We start from the raw sequence: 773 nt of genomic DNA, 5'->3' as shown, positions 1-773 counted from the left end.
ACTCCTTACCTCCCTCCTTTTCTATCCTCCTTCCCCGTCCCTTCCCTTTCGTTTTCTCCTCCCTCCTCCTCTCCCTTCTCCCGTTACCCTCTTTTCCTCCCCTTCCCTTCTTTACTTCTCTTCCCCTCCTTCCCTCCCTCTCTTCCCGTCTTTTCCTCTCTTATCCTCCCTCCCTCCAGTCTCTTCCCCACCTTCCCTCTCGTCTCCCTCCCCTTCCCTCTCGCTCCCTCCCCTTCCCTATCGCTACCTTCATCTAGCCCTTTGCCTTCCACTCCCCCAGGGCCGCCTTACCTTCTATCCTAAGTCTCTCGATGGATCGTGGTTTGGAGGGCCGCCTGGCAGGGTGTCCCTCCACATCCCCAAGGGCATCGTCCCCTAGTTGCTCTATCAGGACCTGGTAAGTAGGACAAAAAACAACAACCGGTAAATGTAGTGTAAGGTCGTTAGGTCGTTGTCAAACCTATAAAACAGCAAGTCCAATTTGCAAGGGTGATAGCGATAATTGCAATGGGAACTCATTCCGACGTCTCTCCAAAAAAATGTTGAATGTTTTACGAAACGGTAATATGGAATGCATGATATTCATCATCAGCAACTGTATCTGTATAATTAGCTGAATAATTTTGCGTGCCAAATTTTGCATAATCATTATGTCCATCATCGTAGTACTTTTACTTCCCTCATCTTTACCATGTAACTTTTTTTGTCTTTCTTCAACCTCGTCACTACTAGTAGACCATTCCTCTCATCGCAAATTCACATACATACAAAGG

At 47.5% G+C, this 773-nt stretch overlaps 1 protein-coding gene across 1 annotated transcript in view; it reads right to left on the bottom strand.

The window, feature by feature from the left end:
- The window catches only part of LOC119588702, a 103,718-nt gene that overhangs the window by 37,612 nt on the left and 65,333 nt on the right, over window positions 1-773 (bottom strand). Inside the window, 1 exon segment of the mRNA XM_037937340.1 lies at window positions 292-394. Within this exon segment, the coding sequence (XP_037793268.1) occupies window positions 292-394 (103 nt within the window).

Source organism: Penaeus monodon, chromosome 24, assembly GCF_015228065.2.
Source record: "Penaeus monodon isolate SGIC_2016 chromosome 24, NSTDA_Pmon_1, whole genome shotgun sequence".
NCBI classification, from domain to species: domain Eukaryota; kingdom Metazoa; phylum Arthropoda; class Malacostraca; order Decapoda; family Penaeidae; genus Penaeus; species Penaeus monodon.
The sequence above is the reverse complement of the archived record's forward strand: the minus strand, read 5'-3'. Positions and strand labels throughout refer to the sequence as shown.